Here is a 16,862-nt window from a genome sequence, read left to right as displayed (position 1 = left end):
ATAGCAATAAATGAGACGTACAGGTATTACAAAGTCTTTATACAGCATACAATAGTCTTACTAAAGAAGTTTGAAATCAAATCATAACTCATAAATTCATACGAGTATACGACCATACATATACATTATTCTCACATTTTGAGACATTACTTCTCTCTTCATTATCTCTCAAAATATATGAGCTAACAATATGAAAAGTATATACTCTTATGAAAGGAAATTTCACGACGAATCTAATGATATGATTTTTTTATAATTTTTTCTCGAGTATTTTTTCATAAAAAACAAAATCAAAGGCTTACCTCATAAAATGAAAACGTCATATATAAAATAATGGAGTGAGTATCACTTTGTGTTGTAACAATGGCATCAATGCAATAGTAGTATTCTTTTAGCTAATTAGTCGAAAATTCAAAATGGTTGCCTCTGAATCTCTGATGTTGGCTGCATTCGAACTCGCGTATAAGTACCTCTCGTGACTTTATGAGCTATACGAATTGATATCGCTATACAAACTTGGACTCTCTTGCTCCAGTAATTGTATAAAATTTCAAATATTCCTTAAAATTTCCATCAAAAGAAAAATAATAGTAATTCTGCTACTCAAACGATGATGACGATATTTGCTCTGAATATACAATAGTTACAATTACAACCTTTCCGAATGAAATTAACAATGGTTATTTTAATGAATTGTACGAGTCTCTGACTGATTTTACACATTTCGAAATATATTTGGATAAATGATCAAAGACTCAAAGGTGATCTTTGTTGTCCAACAAAGTCAAATGGGTACAATAAATTTGAGATGAAGAACGTATCCGGCTTGACATTTAGCTAGTAGCTGCTGCTGGTGGTGACATTCCAAGGTGTCTCAAAAGTGCCTCATGTGAAGGTTCACGTCCTCGGAACTCTACGAATACCTGAATTTGACACCGGTTTTACATTTAGAGAATCCTAAAAATAGCTTAATGAAGGCGGACATTTTTGCTACAAGTGGAAATGTCAGACAAATTTGACACCGGTTTGTACTGAAAGTAACAGTTAAGTCAGTAAGGAAGCCCTTACATCAAGTGGTGATTTTCCTCCGCCTAAAGCAAGTATTGTATCACGAAACCTCCGACCTATTTCTTTGAGAGCCTGCAACAAAGAAAGTCGTTTTCAAAGTTGAACAAATGTGTGTCGAAGTACCAGAACAGGCTATTTAACGTCAAGTCCTCGTGGCTTTTGATTCAAGTGTGATACCCATATGTTCAATTGTTCAGTGTCGGACATGGTAACACGAGGCAATATGAAGATTACAAAAATCAAATATTCCAAGAATTTAGACCTACCTTAGGATTATCCAGACCAGCTTCCTCAAATGCTGAAAAGGCATCATAAGACATCACCTCTGCCCACTGAATATATATTTTAGAATTCGGAAGAATCAATTTGTCTCTCGGAATTTCAATGTAGTACATTAATTAATGGAAGATGCAGAATATAAGCATCATCCCATAGCCAAAGAAATCATAGTATAAATTCTGGTCCTCCAGATCAATAGTTATTGATGTATACAAAATTTGAAGGTATTGCGGCCATATTTTAGGTGGTACTATAACCCGCAATTATCCCAAAATGACAGACCAGGCTACGACAGTACGACGATCTTTTTGAAGATCAAGATTAAATCAAAATTTCATTCCACAATGAATTTTATCTCGTACGAGATGGAATATGAGACCAACCCAATGTATTCCTCATCCAATCATAGGGTTAATAAATTGGTCTCACGTGTGAGTATGTGACGTTGTCTGATATAAGTTTGCAATGATACAATCAAGTTTAAGTATACCAAGTTGCTAACCTGATAGCTGTAGTATCCTGCAGCATAATCATCTGATATAGGAAACCAAAACCAGCAAAGAAAAGGGTACTGGTTGAGTGGCTGTTACACGCTGATAAATCATCTTGACATGAAAAAAATCAGGTTGTCAAAGAATGGCTGACCTGCAAAAATATGACTGAAAATACACAGAAACTTGTCTTCAGGGAGAAGAGGGATAATATTTGTCGTCCTTCCAATTCTTTGGTCAACATCGTAAATTGATTCCGTCCCTCCGGGAATATAATCTGCGTGTAGCTCAAGATCAACACCTGCATATCGCATCTGGAAAAACTAGCTTAAGACTTGGTAGACTAACATCTAAAAATATTCATCAGTCAACACGCAAATCTTAACGAGCTCAAACATGCACGTAAACTGTGGCTTGGTAGCATTAAAGTTTAAACCAGGAAAAAAATAGTCTCTTCTGGCAGTCTGAGAGTAGCTCAAGGTCACAACTCTCGAGACATGTTATCTACCAGACAACCACAACTCGATGCAAAGCGTATCTGATTTTCGAGTGCAATTTCAAGCATAAATGTTCTAAAATTAGCATCATCTGATTCTGTGAGTACCTGACGAAGCATTGTTGAAGCAGCACGAAACGTCCTTGCAGATTGGAGTTTGGAACATACTTCCTCAGACAGTGGCTCCCCTGTTTCATAGTGTTTGGCAATGCTTGTCAATACGGACCTGCAGTAGGATATACCAGATATTGTCAATATATCATAGATGTGATCATAAAAAGATATATTCTGAACTTGCAAATGGAGCTACGGAGTTGTGTGCAGATTGTGGACAATGGTTCAGACTTCAGAGAAGGACATGCAGCAAGCATTGACTGCTCCCCTGCCTAGGCATAATCGCCTTTGTTGCTACGTAATTCCATTTTAGATGCAGCCAAAAATTACTATCTTTGACTTTCATATATGATGAATAATGAAATTTCACTCCCTATCCCACCATACGCAAGAGCCTTCGAGACACTCAGATAATGTTGCTGATGTATTTTCTGTAAATTCCGAATTCTCTTTGATACGAGAATGTCAAATATTATAAAAGGGTGTCAAAGAGCATGAACAAACTTGACAAACTAGAAATCATAGTGTGTCTAAATGACAGTTCACATCTCTTAAAACACGGAAATGGGAAGAAGGTAAACAAGGATGGTGAGAATAAGGTTGCATGGACTTACTTCTGGTAACACCAATTTTCCATGAATGATGAAGGTACTTCAACTGCATCCCACTCTATACCCCGATTACCGGAAACAAAAACCTCATCTTCCTTGGTCAACATAATTTGAAGGGCATGTCCAAACTCATGGAATATAGTCTCAACCTGCCCAATGATGTAAAAATTATATAGAGAATCTAAGCTTACTTGTGGCCTACGGAGTATAAAAGATGACCAAATTTAACTGAAATAGGTCTTTTTTTCCTATAACTCACACCAAGTTATTTAGGTTATTAAGCAGAGGTTGCATCGGCTTACCCAGGAATCAGCACATGCAACATTTAGATTCAACTCGAAAAGTTCAAGAATCTCAGAATATGGAACAAATGGAGGTGTTTGATTGCACACCACATTATTTATCAGAGAAGTTACCTCACGAAATGTCATCAAGCTTGGCTTGTCTCCCAATGGAGGTGTTTGATTGCACACCACATTAACAATAGGGAGTCTACACGATGTACCATCACGAGAAAGGGAACGACTACGACCAGCAACAAGAGATACCCATGCCCCACCTCGCTTTTCTGATGGCCGAGAATATGGATCTAAATAAAAGTAGGCGATTGGATTTCCATCAGGATTCTTGACATAGTAGAACCTTACATCTTCGTTCCACACCTAGAAACATAGCAATATAAGACACCAACAATATCATGTAGTTATATCTACAAAACAAATAACAGAATCAAGAGACTATTACAGGAGCTTCCCCATCTGCAACGATTATCTCAACATCAAAGAGCGTCTTTGTTAGTGAGAAAAGGCCATCCATTACGTTCGGAAGTGATAAATAAGGACGTAATTCTTCCTGAAAAAATGGAAACAATAAAAGTTCAGAAAGTCCAAATTCACTGGTAAAAGCATTCGGCTAAAAATATATAAGAACCTACAATCATATGCACATGGAAGGCAAATTAACTAGTCATAATCTGTGTTACTCTGACTTTTATGATTCTCTCGTATACCCGTGTCATGTCCGACACTCGACACAAGGACGTTGGTAAGGCACTTTGACACTTCAATTTAATCCAAAATATGCATATTTTTCAACAAAATAGCCTTGTCCGACACTTGGGACATGCCAGATATTTCTAAGCAAGTCCAAGTAACATAGGTCATAACCCAAAGATGAGATATCTGTCCTATTTTTGTTGTCCGTGACCATCTCCTGTCCCACCCTCTTTTGCTTTTGACATAATCTCTTAAATAATACAGCATAAGTTATGGTAATTTACATATTCTATTTTTGTCCATCCCAACCAATAGTTTTCGTTTCATGAAAGCAAATGTAAACTACTTGTGGGGACAAAGCGAACATTAAGTTGATGATGTTAAAAAGAGAACAGGGTGGGGAAGAAGATCTACTGTCGTGATCAAATAAACTTCCAAGATACAATCAGAGAAAAGTATTCACAAAAGGATTTAGGCCCTCTGGCTTATTTTCAGCCCAGCCCAGCCCAGCCCAGCCCAGCCCAGCCCAGCCCAGCCCAGCCCAGCCCAGCCCAGCCCAGCCAGTTGTTGTTGTTATTATTATGAAGAATATGATTATTAATAATAATATTATTAATAACATTGTTAATTTTAATATTACTATCATTAATACCTAATTATTTTTTCATATACGAATTTTACTCTTTCACATACACTTTTTCAAAACGTTCTATTTTGTACCCTTTAATTTCACCTAAAACTGAACCAAGTGAACTCTTAAATCAATATTTTTCCCTAAACCTTAATTTAATTGCTCAAATGACTTAAAACTTACAAGATGAATTCTAATTTATCAAATAATAAATTAATTTACTTGTTATCAATTAATAATATTATTTGTTGAGTTTTAACTAATCAACCAAATTTTATATATTTGTTAAAGATGAAATTAAGGTCTGTCCATTTTTATTTATCGAAATAATTAAATTAGGATTGTTGGTGCTTCGTGGTGGCTACATAATGAATCAAATTAGGATGATAAACGGCTAGACTTTGAACATCAATCTAGAAAATCGGTGCTCCTTTATTTCATCTAATTAGATTGATGGTGAATCATGGTTCATGGTGGTTACCTAATTAATAACTATAATAATAATGATAATAATAATAATAATAATAATAATAATAATAGTTATTATTATTATTATTATTATTATTATTTATAAATGGATGCGCGCAGCTTTCATAGATAAAAAAATAAAAGTTTACATGAAATTGGTGGGGAGCCGAGAGACAATCTGGGCTCTCATACCCTTAGCAACAGCAAAGCTAAGTCTAGTAAAAATATAAGCGGCCACCCGAACCCCGCATCCTAAGATACCGAGAATTTCTGGATCCGCTTGAGCAAGGCAACAGCATCCGAACCCAGCTCCCCAAGCGAAAAGAAAGAGAAGGGAAGGAAACCATAACCAGCTGCCGCGCATAACTCCCCATACTTAGAACACTTACGCTGAGCAGCATCAGTGACAACCCGGTCGGGCACACAAAATCCATCAACCGAGTGTGAGTCAAGGGAGAAGACCATGTCAAATCGACGCACACATCACGCCCTCTGTCCCACGAATAAAGCAGCAAATCCGCAGGACGAAGAGAGCCACCATGTCCGTCAACCAAACAGATATCAACCTCCTTACCCGTAGAAATACCAGATCTATAGCAGATGTCGAATAAGGTGTCACGAACGAGGTTGTGCCGATGCGATGCTTAACACCCACAGTACCAGTACAAAAAACAGCATGGTCCCCGTAAACATCATCAGCAAAAACCCGAGAGCAAACAAGACAAACCCTAGATACCGTGAATAACGGAACACCTAGTCGATATCCAAGCACACTACGATAAGTCCTCTCGTTCATACTCTGACCCACCCAACCCAGAGATAGGAATCGCACGCAACCAATCAGAGGAGGGGCACCCTGCTGAGACTTCCACAACGCAAGCTCACGCGGTGTCAAAGAGAAAATAGATTCTGAAGCAGCAGCAACTGTCGCGAAATATTTATCTGCCAATTTCTTTATAAGTTTGGGGGCAGCAATTTCACTAGGGTCACGTAAGATAGCAGAACTTGTAGTCTCATAAAACACCCGCAAGGCATCGTCGAAAGTAGGACCAGCATCTACAATACCAGAAAGTCGTAGGAGCTTAGCCTGCAAATCAGCAGACTACAAACGGGACGCTAGAAAAGCATAGTGTAAAACATCTCCCGCCGCATAAACACCAAGTCCACCCAGATGAAAAGGGAATGTAGCAAGGCACCACTTCCAATCCCCAAAACCAGTGCGGGCGCGGTGGCAATCGTTCAAGTTGGAACGAAGGGCAAAAAGATCGAAAGGAAGATGGACCTAACCAAAAACACGGGGAGCAAGTCAAAGAGAGAAATAGAGTTTAGAAATACCAAGATCTGATCTCTGCGAAGCAACTCACATTGCGGGTCCTCAATCCTCGCGACCAAGTCCATAAGCTCAATGGTCTTAATCGCTCTCTTCGCCACAATTGTCAAAAATAGAACAAGTACTGACAGGTCCACTCAAAAACAGAGACACCATCCAAGGGCCGAGCAATAGAAGGGAAAACCACAGGAAGCCGACTACGAGGATCCTCGAGAGACAAAGACCTCAGTCTTGGCGACATTAAGATGCAGTCCAAAACGAGGGTCATCCGCCATAATCAAATCCAAAACCCTCCCTACCTCCAAAGTGTCCCCAACAATGGTGTCATCATCCAAGTACCACGCCTGCATAGTAAGATCAAAAGAATCCCGGATTTTGTTCACTAAGGGATGCAAAACCAAAGCGAAAAACAAAGGGCTCAAAGGATCACCCTGCTGGACACCCTGACAAGACCACAAGCAATGCTCCCCATAAAAAAGACGGGCAGGGTTGGAATAACAAAACCCCACCCAACGAGAAAGAATCGGGCAATGACGGCGAACTTCCTGAAGCATGGTCGCACGATCGACAAGGTTGAAAGCATTCTGGAAATCAACCAGCAACATAGAAAGTCCCACCTCAGCACCACGGGCCTCAATGAGCCGATTCAAGGCTTGCAAGATAGCCTCTCCTCCACCGGACACAACTACCCCATACTGAAGACCAACAAAATAAGAAGACAAAGAAGGACCAACCAAAAAAGCACCAACCTTAGAGACAAGCCATCTCCCGGACAAAGTGCAGCAATGAATAGACGAACACCACCACCACCGGTTTAACAAGCGGCGTGAGCGGGACGCTGGCAATGTACTCACCCAGAGCTAGAGGACACCGGCCCTCAAGAAAAAGATTAACCACCCTAATAATAGAAGTGATCAATTCATCAGAGATAGCCACAGCAGCGCCACTCAAACAGTGCACAAGGTGCTTGGCACGAAAACCATCCCTCCCACAAGAAGTGCCACGTGGGAAACTTCGAATCATATCAAAAACCAATGTCGAAGAGGCAACAAGAGGATGATGATTCACAAGCAAAGGAGGCAATGAAGGAGGTGGGGCGACAAGATACTTCTCTCGCAAGGCCACAAGAGTGGCATCAGAGTAGGGGGCGACCCCAGAGGAAGAAAGCACCCGAACAAACGAAAGATATAGTGACCATCACAAATCTTCCGTCGACATTGACGGAAGCTCACTCAAATCAAGATCCTCCTCCACATGAAACAAAAAAGGACCCTTATCCAAACACTCCTGCAAGAGCTACAAACCACCCCGAGGCACCCCCTGAGCAAGGATAGCCCTGGCAATACTCTCTTCCTGAAGCTGGTGCCTAATAACGGTCCTACACTCAAGATTACTCCGAGTAGCGAAGGTCTTAAGCAGACAAAGTGGCAACACAAGGAAACGAATCCAGCAGGAGAGATCACCAGGAGAATCGGCCACATCATCTAAGACCCCCTTCAAAGCCAGAGCAAACCCAAGACGACACTTAGGAGATATATATTTCACGGTGCGAAGGCCCAAATATAACAAACGATCAAGCGAAGATATAGACCACTGAGCTAGCTCAACCCATCATCAGACGAAATAACGCCAGGGGTCTTGGAAGACCCTAAATAATAAAGCTATAGAGACCGTCAACACACTCCGTAGGCGCCACAATAACACCCCCACTATGCCGACATCTAGAGGAGGTGTGTTCCTTCATGCCTGAACTTGTACGGTTTCATTGTCCTTTTTCGAGTCTTCATGCGTGTCCGGATGGTTTTGGTAAAGGCCTTACTAAGGCTGCATGGCAGAAACATTTACAAGACCGGCATTGTCATGTTGGTGCTTTGGAACTTACGCGTCAAACTCTTGCTGATAGTCTGACTGTTTTCTCTAATGCCGAGATTACTTTGAAACGGATGAGGCTCTAGTTGTGTGGGGTCTGCTTTAAAACCCGTACCACTCGCTCTAGATGTCGGCATAGTCGAGGTGATATTGTGGCGCCTCCGGAGTGTGTTGACGGCCTCTACAACTTTCATATTTACGGTATTCCGAGACCATCGGCTCCGTCTCCTTCGGTTACTTCGTCTGATGATGGTGTTGAGCTCTTCGCTTGATCGTTTGTTGTCGTTGGGCTTTCGCACCGTGAAATCTATTCCTCTCAAGTGTCGTCTTGGGTTTGCTCGGGCTTTGAAAGGAGTCCTGGATGATGTGGCTGATTCACGTGATAACCTCACCCGCTGGATTCGTTTGCTTGTGTTGCCACTTTGTCAGCTTAAGACCTTCGCTCCTCGGAGTAATCTTGAGTGTAGGACTGTTATTAGGCGCCAGCGTCGAGTAGCGTCGAGTATTGTCAGGGCCTTGCTTAGGGGGTGCTTGGGGGTGGTTTCCAGCTGTTGCGGGAGTGTTTAGATGAGGGTCTTTCGTTTCATGTGGATGAGGATCTTGATTTGAGTGAGCTTAACCTCCGACAATGTCGACGGAAGATTTGTGATGGTCACTATACTGCTGCTGTTCGGGTGCTTTCTTCCTCTGGGGTCGCCCCCTACTCTGATGCCACTCTTGTGGCCTTGCGAGAGAAGCATCTTGTCGCCCCACCTCCTTCATTGCCTCCTTTGCTTGTGGATCATCATCCTCTTGTTGCCTCTTCGACAGTGGTTTTGGATATGATTCGAAGTTTCCCACGTGGCACTTCTTGTGGGAGGGATGGTTTTCGTGCCCAGCACCTTGTGGACTGTTTGAGTGGCGCTGTGGCTATCTCTGATGAATTGATCACTTCTATTACTAGGGTGGTTAATCTTTTTCTTGAGGGTCGGTGTCCTCTAGCTTTGGGTGAGTACATTGCCAGCGTCCCACTCACGCCGCTTGTTAAACCGGTGGTGGTGGTGTTCGTCCTATTGCTGTTGGCACCGTCTGGAGATGGCTTGTCTCTAAGGTTGGTGTTTTTTTTGTTGGTCCTTCTTTGTCTTCTTATTTTGTTAGTATGGGGTGGTTGTGTCCGGTGGAGGAGAGGCTATCTTGCAAGCCTTGAATCGGGTCATTGAGGCCCGTGGTGCTGAGGTGGAACTTTCTATGTTGCTGGTTGATTTCCAGAGTGCTTTCAACCTTGTCGATCGTGCGACCATGCTTCAGGAAGTCCGCCGTCGTTGCCCGGTTCTTTCCCGTTGGGTGGGGTTTTGTTACTCCAGCCCTGCCCGTCTTTTTTATGGGGAGCATTGCTTGTGGTCTTGTGAGGGTGTCCAGGAGGGTGATCATTTGGACCCTTTGCTTTTCGCTTTGGTTTTGCATCCCTTAGTGTGCAAACTCCGGGACTCTTTTGCTCTTACTATGTAGGCGTGGTACTTGGATGATGGTACCATTGTTGGGGACACTTTGGAGGTGGGGAGGGTTTTGGATTTGATTATGGCGGATGGCCCTCGTTTTGGACTGCATCTTAATGTCGCCAAGACTGAGGTCTTTTGGCCTATTGAGGATCCTCAAAGTCGGCTTCCCGGGGTTTTCCCCCCTTCTATTGCTCGACCCTTGGGTGGTGTCTCTGTGTTTGAGTGGACCTGTCAGTACTTGTCCTGAGATTGTGGCGAAGAGAGCGATTAAGACCATTGAGCTTATGGACTTGGTCGCGAGGATTGAGGACCCGCAATGTGAGTTGCTTCTGCTTAGAGATTGTACTGGTATTTATAAGCTCTATTTCTCTCTTTGTACTTGCTCCCCCCGTGTTTTTGGTTCGGTCCATCTTCCTTTCGATGCTGCCCTTCGTTCCAGTTTGGAACGTATTGTCACCGCGTCCAGTCCTAGTTTTAGTTTTGGGGATTGGCAGTGGCGCCTTGCTACATTCCCTTTTCATCTTGGTGGACTTGGTGTTTATGCGGCGGGAGATGTTTTACACTATGCTTTTCTAGCGTCCCGTTTGTAGTCTGCTGATTTGCAGGCTAAGCTCCTACGACCTTCTGGCATTGTAGATGTTGGTCCTACTTTCGACGATGCCTTGCGGGTGTTTTATGAGACTACAGGTTCTGCTATCTTACGTGACCCTAGTGAAATTGTTGCCCCCAAACTTATAAGGAAATTGGCAGATAAATATTTCGCGACAATTGTTCTTTGCTGAGAACTGCTTTCTCTTTGACACCGCGTCGGCCAAGCGTTGAAGTCTCACAGGTATCCACTCCTCTGATTGGTTGCGTGCGATTCCTATATCTGGGTTGGGTTGGGTCAGAGTATGAACGAGAGGACTTACCTTAGTGTGCTTGGATATCGACTGGGTGTTCCGTTATTCACGGTATCTAGGCCTTGTCTTGTTTGCTCTCGGATTTTTGCTGATGATGTTTACGGGGACTACGTTGTTTCTTGTAGTGGTACTGTGGGTGTTAAGCATCGGCACAACCTCGTTCGTAACACCTTATTCGACATCTGCTATAGGTCTGGTATTTCTACGGGTAAGGAGGTTGATATCGGTTTGGTTGACGGACATGATGGCTCTCTTCGTCCCGCGGATTTGCTGCTTTATTCTGGGGCAATGGGGCGTGATGTGTGCGTCGATTTGACAGGGTCTTCTCCCTTGACTCAGACTAGGATGATGGATTTTGTGCCCGGTCGGGTTGTCGCTGATGCTGCTCAGCGTAAGTGTGCTAAGTATGGGGATTTATGCGCGGTATCTGGTTATGGTTTTTTTTCCTTCTCTTTCTTTTCGCTTGGGGAGCTGGGGCTCAAGCGGATCCAAAAATTCTTGGTATCTCGCGGGGGCTCGGGTGGCTGCTTATATTTTTACTAGACTTAGTTTTGCTGTTGCTAAGGATGTGGGGGCCCATATTGTTTGTCGCCTCCTCACCAATTTCATGTAAACTTTTATTTTTCTATCTATGAACAACAACAACAACAATAATAATAATAATAATAATAATAATAACATCCATGGAGCTGAGCTCAGCACTAAAAAGCCTAGGCCTTACACCATGAGTTCTTAGAGCTAAGAAATTTGATGTTTCAAACAACAGCTACAATTAAAAGGTCTGCATTTTACTGTCCCTAGAAGTTACTGATGGTCATCATGAAGAGCTAGGGACTTAGTGACGTACTGCCGTAGATGACTAACGAAGTAATCATATAGATGTTTCTAATACTGTATAAGCATGAGAACATGACTGTAATATCCCGAGAATAAAGAATATAAGTCACCTCCTTGATGTCATACCCAGACTCGCGGATTCTCTCACTCCAGAAGTTAATGTCCCAATGGTTCAAAGCAGTGGCCTCCACAGCACCTTTAGCTGCAGCAAATTTTTTGAGGTCTTCCAATTCTGGGAAGATCAAGTAAAACATCCAATATATCAAGCTATAGACAGTAATTCGCGTTGCACTAAGGATCTAAGGACTAACTCAGCGTCCGACTTGAAACTACTACTATGTCTGTTAAGGAGAGAGAGACAAATTAAGGAGTATTTTCAAAAATAAAGTAGTATTAATCGTAAACTCCTCAAAAAAAAAATTCAATTAATCAGTGAAAAGATTAGCACAAAAGCCAGGCACATTCAGCCCTTAAATGAAGGTATCAGATAATCAGAAGTATTTCCTCATAGGAAGTGTTTTCTGTTCCACTGAACTGATGATCATTTGTAAAATCACTGTTCATAATTTTTAAACACGGGGGAAATAATTTTTGCGTGTGCATTTTACCTAGTTTGTATGATGAGAATTTTTAAATTTATGGATTATAATTCCTTCAAATAATAGTTTTACAAAAATTCTAGGTCTGCTGCTGCTATTCGAGTAGTATTATCTAAGATGGAATTAAGAAATTTGAGCTATAATCTTCTCATGAGGACCTCGCAGTAAGAAGGAAGGTCTACGGAAATACAAAGAGAAAATATGACACGGATAAATAAAAAAGGATCCACTACAGCTATATATAGTAGCCTACAAATAAGAATAGATATATAACTAATGCTTCAGCCTTACCACAAACTGCAGTGTCCCATGAGGAAACACGAAGCTTTTCAAGTAGTTCTTTGGCTTGATCAACAGTGGCCATTTTCGTTGCCAAGCTCACCTAACACAAATTCATTAATCAGCGGAGACTCGTACAAGTTACAATGATTTTATGGAAACACCGTCAAATCAGCTGGTTGCAAAAGGGGGGAATTTAAGCTATGTTATTGGGCTTAGTAAGAAGTATACAACTCGAGTAAGAGTCCAACTGTCAGATTCGGCTATTTAATGAAAAAAAATCTCCAATCCTCGTTTTGAAATGAAGTTTCTAAGTATCATACCCATATCAGTGTGTTAAGAGTTACACATTGGTACCCGAGGAGATATTAAGAGTCGGAGTAACTTAAAATAATATCAGAGGATACCTCCGCATAGTTGGTGTAACCAAGAATCTTAGCTTTCTCCAGCCTAAGCTCAAGAATTTTCTCTATTAATGGCATATTATCAAGTTCTCCCGAGGACGCTAATGCGATGTAAGCACGGTACACTTCCTCACGTAACTCTCTCTTTCCTGCATGCTGCAATACTGAGCGATAGATTGGAGGATCCAATGTGATAACCCATGGTCCATTTTCAGCTGTAGCCTCCACATGACCCTGGAGAAAGTATAAGAAATCAATATCAAAAGGAATGTAGTTATAGATGAACTAAATTCCTACGAAGAAGTAACTTTTTGCTGCAAAACATGAATATAACACATAATGGGCACCTTAGATACAGCTGCCTTTGCTGTCAATGCAAGTGTTGTAGCTGGCAAACCTTCTACATACACTCTGTCAGTTATAAGTTTCTCATAGTTTTTAGTAGCGTCTAGAACATTAGCCTCGAATTTCAGGGCTAGTTTTGCCAGCTCCTGCAATTTTAAGAAAGACATCCATAAAATGAAATGTCGAAAGTGCACTATGGCACAGCATCATAGAACAAATTCTGACATGCCATATTAATAGATTCTGTTATTCAAGCATCATGCTCTTCGTGCAGTATAATACTTTTACTAATACAATTTCGGAGTAAAATATAAGGTATGGGTTTACAGATACCCCATCTCCTTAAGCTAGATGTCTCCCCTCTTACTATGGATTCTCAGAAACAAAAATACATTTTCTCCTGTTTTCCCAAAACTCATATTAAGATCCCCGGTTCAACCTTCTCCAAGTTTTTTTAGGTAGTTTCTTCTCCTACAAGAGAAGATCGCTTCTAGAGTTCTAGCCTTCTAGGGATGAGGAAAAAAAATTACAATCGAATTTCTATCTTCTTCTCAAACTAATACATCACTCTCACTAGAAAAAGCTGCGTAGACTTTGCTGGAAGTATTCCACACAGGTACATGTCAGGTGTCAGATTCAGCTAATTTCCGTGGACTTTCACGTTTTTCGCCTGATCTAGAGTGTCTAGAGTTCCGTAGTTTTGTAACCTTACCTAGGAGTCCAATGTCCAACAAGGCTAAGTGAGGTAAAATATAAAGCCTGAGCAACATAAGTCTCACCAAAACTATGAGAGTTCAATGCTATTTCAGCATACATATACTCAGACGATAAAAGGATAAACTAGTATGCAGGAGCTGTGCAGAGACGGACGAGGGGAAACATTACCATCATATGCTGTGTGTACGAAGACAGTTCCAAATTTTTAGTATCAATTAACTTTTAAGTCTAGACTTCTTCCCAATCAACTTTATATAGAGAAAAACTCACCTGCTGAATTTCATTAAATCTCTCTCTTTCATGACCTTCAAGAGAGACACCACCAAGAATAGCTGTCTGTAATTGACCTGAATAGTCATATGAGCACACAGTAGTGTAGATTAGAACAAACTACCCAAACATAAATACACTGCTCAGTAGGGATATGCAGTTACATGTACAGAAACAAGGACTGTTTACTATGTATGAGTATGACAAAAGACTTGCTTAGATAGCATAGGAAGAAAAAAGGGGTTACTGATCCCTTTAACTCGTAAATTCCTACCTTCAACCACACGTTTACGAGAGTCACTCAGAGTTCCCCAATCTGAAGATTCGCGAATTTCTTTGAACGCTTTGTAAATCGCTTTGCTCTGGCTTAATCTCAACTGAAAATCTACCTTTTGTGGCTGTTAACAGATCAAGCAAAAAATGCAGTGAGATTGTAAATGGGTTATGGGTTTTCCAGACATTGACTTCTCTAGTCAATATGTTCATGAAAATTATTAGGATATTAAACCATTGATTGGGCCTCAATCATCGACTTAAAACATTTTGTTGACATAGTCTTCTAACATGGTATCAAAGCCTAGTCAATTTTTTGGTTGAAATAAAATCTTCTCACAAAAACATTGATTTTATAACACAAATCACAATTATTTGGAACATTGATTTGAACATAGTTCATCCTAAAATATTAAAAACTGGCTCAAAACAAGATTAATTGAACAATCAATAAAAAAATCAGGGTACAAACCTGAACAAGCTCAACAGCAGCTCGAAGCTGCAAGGAATCTTTAACCGAACTAAGATGATCAACAACACCCCATACAACATTTAATCTATCTATAATCCTCTCCAATGGAACAACCAACTTAGGCCATGTTGGTTCAACCTTACTCTCAAGTTCAACCAATTCAACTTCCTGCAAATTTCTACCATCTTATTAGTACTACGGAGTATTTATATAAATAATGTTAGCAGCAGGGAACCAGGATCTTTAGTTAAAGTGAAACATTCGAGAGGCGAACTAGTAATGCAATCAGGTAAACTAGAAAAAAAAATTGAAAACCTTATCTTCATTTTTCAAATTTTTTTACTCTCTCTTAAACAACCTCTTTGTACTACTAACACAAAGGTAAGGCCGCATACATCTGACCCCCTTACCCCGCAATTTGCGGGAGCCACTGAGGCACTGGTGGGATAATGTTGTTGTTGTATCTTGGAAACCGAACTTGATAATGTAACAAGGTAAACTAGACAACATCAAAAATCTTAACTTCTATTTTTAAACTTTTATCAACTTGGAGGCAACTGCCCTGCTAGCCCCCTTAGTTCCGCCACTGAATGCAATAGCGGAACCAGAATTTGAAGTTAGGGAACGCGGAAATTTAAACAGGGCAAAACACCAATGTACTCCCTCCGTCCGGTCAATTGTTGTCTTTGTTTTTGGCACAAAGACCAATGAAAGAGGAGTGAGTCAATTATAAGATGACAAGTGGACCAAATTGAGTGTGAAGTATCAAATTTTGCTCATCAAATACAATTCTAAAATAGAAAGGACAATCATTGACTGATACACCCAAAATTGAATAGGACAACAAATGACGGACAGAGGGAGTAATAAAGTAAAGTAGCAAAAGATCGTAAATTTCAACTAATAACTTCGATTTTTTCATTATTCGAGGGGGTGATCGCTCCTATTAGCCCCTCTAGCTCCGCCACTGACTGAATGTTAGACTACCCAGAACTTTAAAATGACAGATAATGATGAATATTGATGACTGAAGATAAAATATACGAGTATGAAAATTCAAAAGGGGAGATAATTAGTTAATTACCAGTTGATTTAAGAGGGATTGAATCCCAGAAATGATATGGTTGGGTTGGATGATATGATATTGGGGAAAAGTGAAGTCCTGCAATAAGGGATTGTCATCCATAGTTGCCATTGAATGTTTGGATGAATGGTACAATGAGCGAACAGAAACGAGAGTAATAAACAGCTAATAGCCGCCATTTTTTAGGGTCAGCGTTCTGCAATGAAGTTTCAGTTTTTTTCAAGCAGTTTGAAAAGTCTCTTAATGTTCAGACGCAAATACTTTTTTTTTTTTTTTTTTTAAAGGAAAAGATCAATTCATTAATAAAACGCCAAACGACACTTACAAAAGATATGTATAATCGAAAATAATTCTAATAGAAACCAAATGACAAATTTCTCATGTAAAACTACGGATCTCAAAACATGATATGACGGCTCGTCCTTGTATCGCTCTCTTCATATAGCTTTTAAGGGATCCTTCATTTGATTCATTGATGGAGAAAGTTTACCAGTAGTTTACCTGTTACTGGCACCATAGATCGCTGACGAATAACGCATATCCATTGTAGAGGCGTATGATGAATCATCAACAAACCGTTCTTATCTATAATTCCAATAATAATACTAAACCCTAGAAAGACAAGGACTGAAAAAACTCTGAAAATAGAGACGGAAAAACATATCTCACCAAAAGGGGGACTTTTATTGATTAATTCATAATATTTCATACTAGTAAATTATAAATGAAACTATTTGAGGGGTTTACCATCAATCAATGATCGATAGAAGCCCCAGATTTGATTGATGGAGGCTAGGTTTTTTTAGAGAGAAGGAGAAGAAAGTTTTGGGGATCGGTTATTATTTGTTTA

The 16,862-nt window shown here is 40.5% G+C and overlaps 1 protein-coding gene across 1 annotated transcript; it reads right to left on the bottom strand.

Annotated features, from left to right (window-relative positions):
* Window positions 1-538: 538 nt before the first annotated feature.
* On the bottom strand, window positions 539-16,255 carry LOC141610895 (organellar oligopeptidase A, chloroplastic/mitochondrial-like). The gene is made up of 17 exons (XM_074429193.1): window positions 16,013-16,255; window positions 14,929-15,096; window positions 14,458-14,581; window positions 14,184-14,260; window positions 13,199-13,342; window positions 12,855-13,085; window positions 12,460-12,550; window positions 11,680-11,801; window positions 3,804-3,911; window positions 3,476-3,721; window positions 3,063-3,208; window positions 2,443-2,560; window positions 1,993-2,152; window positions 1,850-1,881; window positions 1,335-1,400; window positions 1,069-1,140; window positions 539-923 (listed from the first exon to the last, which is right to left on the bottom strand). The coding sequence occupies exons 1-17, from the start codon at window positions 16,121-16,123 to the stop codon at window positions 834-836; spliced, it is 2,106 nt and encodes a 701-aa protein (XP_074285294.1). The 5' UTR covers window positions 16,124-16,255; the 3' UTR covers window positions 539-833.
* Between the last annotated feature and the right edge of the window lie 607 nt (window positions 16,256-16,862).

The sequence above is a fragment of the Silene latifolia genome, chromosome 11 (genome assembly GCF_048544455.1).
Source record: "Silene latifolia isolate original U9 population chromosome 11, ASM4854445v1, whole genome shotgun sequence".
NCBI lineage: Eukaryota > Viridiplantae > Streptophyta > Magnoliopsida > Caryophyllales > Caryophyllaceae > Silene > Silene latifolia.
Note: the sequence above shows the minus strand (reverse complement) of the source record. Positions and strands in the feature narration are given on the sequence as shown.

Excerpts from the sequence above, each read along its gene's own strand:
- LOC141610895 (XM_074429193.1), bottom strand. The coding sequence starts at position 16,123 with ATGGCAACTATGGATGACAATCCCTTATTGCAGGACTTCACTTTTCCC. Across the intron at positions 15,097-16,012 it reads AATCCCTCTTAAATCAACTG|GAAGTTGAATTGGTTGAACT; the intron begins GTAATTAACTAA and ends AGAAATTTGCAG. Across the intron at positions 1,401-1,849 it reads CAGGATACTACAGCTATCAG|TGGGCAGAGGTGATGTCTTA; the intron begins GTTAGCAACTTG and ends ATATATATTCAG.